General features: G+C 36.4%; 1 protein-coding gene across 1 annotated transcript; it reads left to right on the forward strand.

Moving 5' to 3' along the window:
* The first annotated feature begins 265 nt into the window (after nucleotides 1-265).
* Nucleotides 266-4,324, forward strand: gpbar1 (G protein-coupled bile acid receptor 1). Its single transcript, XM_042764258.1, has 2 exons — nucleotides 266-559; nucleotides 2,990-4,324. The coding sequence occupies exon 2, from the start codon at nucleotides 3,055-3,057 to the stop codon at nucleotides 4,084-4,086; it is 1,032 nt and encodes a 343-aa protein (XP_042620192.1). The 5' UTR covers nucleotides 266-559; nucleotides 2,990-3,054; the 3' UTR covers nucleotides 4,087-4,324.

Genomic DNA, 4,324 nt, shown 5'->3' on the forward strand with positions numbered 1-4,324 from the left:
CATTTTCCCTAATGTTTCGTTTTGTGCTTCACAGAAGAAATTATAGGGTTGGAATGACATGAGAATGAGTAAAATTTTAATTTTTGTGTGAACTATCCATCTAGTTTAGTAGCAGCAGTAGTAGTTAATTTAGTAGTAGCCTACAAATTGATGTGCAACACTCTCTTTTTAGTTTATACAAGTTATACAAACTACCTCATAAATGTGATTAAACTTTGACCATTTTTATGATAGAAATATACAATTAGATATCAGCATTGCATGTTTCCATGCCTCCCACATCTCTCTCATAAATCGAGTGTAAACTCTGGCTTCCTGAGTTGAAATACCTCTCCTGTGATGCTTCATGGCCAAAGTCAGAATGAGGTCACTGTCGCTTTAAGAAGCATCCTGCTCGAGCTCTTTGACTTCTGTGAGCACTGCTCAGATCTTCGTCCACAAAGCTGCTGATGTGCAGAGAAAGAGGACAGGAACACAGAAAGAGTCCAGATCACTGATTCACACATGGCTGTGACATCCCATGAAGGTCTGTTGTATGAAGATTAACTTTATTTGTCAGGTGAGTGTTTGGAAGACATTTTTCTTTTAAAGCCTCGTTCAAGTCAGCGAAGCATTTAAAGTGCACTAGGATACGAACGTCTGATTCCACTACTTAAACGTTCATATTTTGCATCTTTTGTTCATTTAAAACAACATTTTACATTACAAATTATACTGTCAAAATAATAATTTAAGTAAAAAATCTGAATGTCTTTGCTTTAATGACTACAGAACTGGAGATGTTCATGTTCTCCAGCAGGATTTGAGATGATCCAAAGAGCTTCAATGAAAAATTTCTACAAAAAGTCACATGAACAATTCATATTTACTTACTAGTGACCTAGAAAATATGTAGAGTATTATGTCTGCTTCATTTAGATCTTAAACTTTATGTTTGCGTCCAGGTTTAAATAAAAATTGTGATCCCTGATGTTTAGACCCCACTGTATGTTTTGAATTGGTTTGGGAAAACTCATGCATAAAAAAGCATTGAATCTCTTAACTGTCTCTATAATTGTTTTATAATAGTAAGATTATTTGATTATATTGTTTGTACTGATTTTCAATGAGTGAATCGTTCATTATATTGAAGGAAAAAGTAAAATCAAAGACCAAGTTCAACATTAAGCATCACTGAACTTCAGTTTCACCTTGAATGAAGAGGAAAGTTGGCTTGTCTAGTGATGGACATTTGATAGCCATCATGCCACCATTGTTAAATACAATGGAAACATGAACCTATATGAATATTTAAATGTTAGCTGAATGCAGTTGTGCAGCACTGGCTTATTAAGACTTGCAAGAAAGTTAAATACGCTCTCTGTGATACTATGTGGTCAGGAAGATTTGGTTGTGGTTTTTATCCACATTCTCTATCTTTACTGCATCTAGCACAATAAGCTTGAATGTTTCCGAGTGTCAGTTGTGCATCATGATAAAGAAACGGCTGATATTTTGACCAGTATAAAAGTCAACTGCTAACAGAATGATTATTTTGGATATTGAATTCAAAATGTTCAGATGTTAAAGGAATTAAATGAAAATTCTGTCATTTTTTAATGACCCTCATGTTGTTATAAACCCATATGATCTATCAACAATTTCAGAGCTTTGTTAATGCACTTCTCAACATCATACAATACAGTTTAAATAATAAAAACAATCTTTCCAGCACTCTCAGAGTAAATGGCACAAAAGCTGTCACAGAGATGTTACCCTTTCAAAAGCTACTAATATGAGGAACCAAAAGCCAACTCAAATAATGCCAGTGACTTAAATTTCACTCTGTTCCTTGCAAAAACTTTGTATGCTGTTGAGAAGTCTAGAAAAATAGCATGCAGGTCATAGAAACTATTAATGAAGCATTTATATAATTTTATCAAGAAACTGAATATAAAAAATATTTAAAAAATTACAAAACATTTCTGAAAAAAAAAAATTATATATATATATATATATATATATATATATATATATATATATATATATATATATATAGTTGTAGTAGCCTTTATTGTCACTGGTCACAGGTACTGTGTGTATATATATGTATATATATATATATATATATATATATATATATATAAATTACATGCATTGGAAAAGACTACTGAATATCTATTCATTTATTTGTTCCACAACAGTGTTGTTATTGTTAACTAAAGCTAAAATTGAAAATACGAAAACAAATGTGTTAATTGAAATAAATTAAACATTTGCAGAAGTAAAAAAATAATTAAAAAATACTTAAACTTATTTTATTTCAGTTAGTTGAAAAGGCAAAAAAGTTAAAGGACTAAAATTTAAACTATAATAAAACTGATACTGAAATAAAAAATGAAAACTAAACTGTTTTCTGTGTCAGTTTTCATTTAACCTAGTTTTCCCTCTGTGTTCTCTCAGTTATTTCACCCGTGTTCTATTAGTGCCTTTTGTATTTATACTCCCTGTTCTGTTCAGTGATGCAGGTTATTGTTCATATCTATGTTTTGTGCTCCGTTGATTCTAGTGATTTTCCTGTGTTCCTTGTGGATTTCGTCGTGCGCTCATTTATAAGTATCGAGCGTGACAGGCATACAACAAAATTATTAAAACTTTGTAATGAACAAGAACAATGAAAAATAAAGACTAATTCAAAATATTAATAAATACTAAGATAGCAGAAATGATACTAAAATAACACTGTTCCACAGAAATAAACAACAGCATATGGTTTTGGAATGAAGTTAGGATGCGTAAATCATGAGAGAGTTTTCATTGTGTGTGTGTGTGTGTGACCTGTTCCTTGAATTCATTTTAAGTGGGTCAGATGTTAACTCTCTCTAACTCTGTCTTATATAAAAGGGAAATAAAACAAACCGCTAGTGCTGAGACGAATGATTATGTGTGCAAGCAAATGAACTGATATATTAATTCAGACCTGTTTACTATATATTCCGTATGTTTTCAGGACTCACCCTCACAGTGGATGGAGGAGGTAGTCTGGTTTAGTCCAGCGGGGAACAGTTCTCCATCATGGATCCGTTCGAAAAGCTGAGCAGAGAGAAATTGATCTTCTATCTGACAGTGCCGCTGTCTTCAATCATCATCTTCTCCAACCTCTTCATCATAATAGGCATCGCCTGCAACCGTCAGCTGCATAACACCCCAAATTACTTCTTCCTGAGCTTGCTGGTGGCCGACTTGTGCACTGGCATCACCCTGCCCTTCATTCCCCGCATGACGCTCGACCGGCAGCTGGATTTCAAGCACTGCTTGGTGATGTACATCTTCCCAAACTTTCTGTTCCTATCGTTCCTCTTCAATCTGGTGATGGTGCATTACGAACGCTACCTGTGCATCGTCAGCCCGCTCCATCACAGCCAGTTCTGGGTTCACCGCTGCTTCCCACTGGCCTTGTTGATCGTCTGGCTCCCGCCATTGCTGTACGCATCACTTCCTGCCTTTGGATGGAATAACTGGGTTGAACCCAGTGCCTACAAGAGCTCAGACTCAAACGAGACGTTCTTGAGATCAACCACATCTCGTAACTCTTCCAAAGAGGATGAGGTTTGCTCCTACAAACAGGTTTTTCCCAAGGCCTTTATTTATTTGGAAGTGTGCGGACTGGTGCTTCCGGCCATGCTGTCCATTGTAGCCATGATGGGACGGGTGTTGTGGATCGCGCGCAAGCAGCTGCAGAACATCTGTAAGCTCCACCGCGCCGTGGACCGTCTTCAGCAGCAGCAGAAGCCATCTGACCATGAGCAGCAACTTAACATGCGCTACGCCAAATGCATGGCTGCTGTGTCTCTCACGTTTCTGGTCTGCTGGGTGCCGTATATCATCTACCAGCTCATGTCTGTGACGGCTCTGCAGACCGGGGTGAGCTTGCCAAACTCTACTCTGTACATCATCATGTCCTGTACGGGAATCGGAAGCATGGCTGTCATTCCGCTCATACTGGGACTGGCCAACAAGCAGTACACTGAGCCCATCAGCAGGGTGATGCTTAAACTGAGAAACCGCTGGAGAGGAGGACAAAATAACAGAGATATCACACTTTGACAAGTGGACAGTGAGTAGATAGGATGTTTCAGTTGAATGTGTAAAGTTCTGCTGTGCATTAAATGCTTTAAAAAAAAATACACTACTGTTTAGAAGATTGGGGTTGGTTAGATTTGGAGTGTTTTCAAAAAAAAAAAAAAAAAAGTCTCACCAAGGCTGTATTTATTTGATAAAAAACTGCATAAAGTATTGTGAAATATTATTACAATTCCAAATAAGTGTTTTCTATTTGAATAAA

This window comes from Cyprinus carpio, chromosome A9 (assembly GCF_018340385.1).
Source record: "Cyprinus carpio isolate SPL01 chromosome A9, ASM1834038v1, whole genome shotgun sequence".
NCBI lineage: Eukaryota > Metazoa > Chordata > Actinopteri > Cypriniformes > Cyprinidae > Cyprinus > Cyprinus carpio.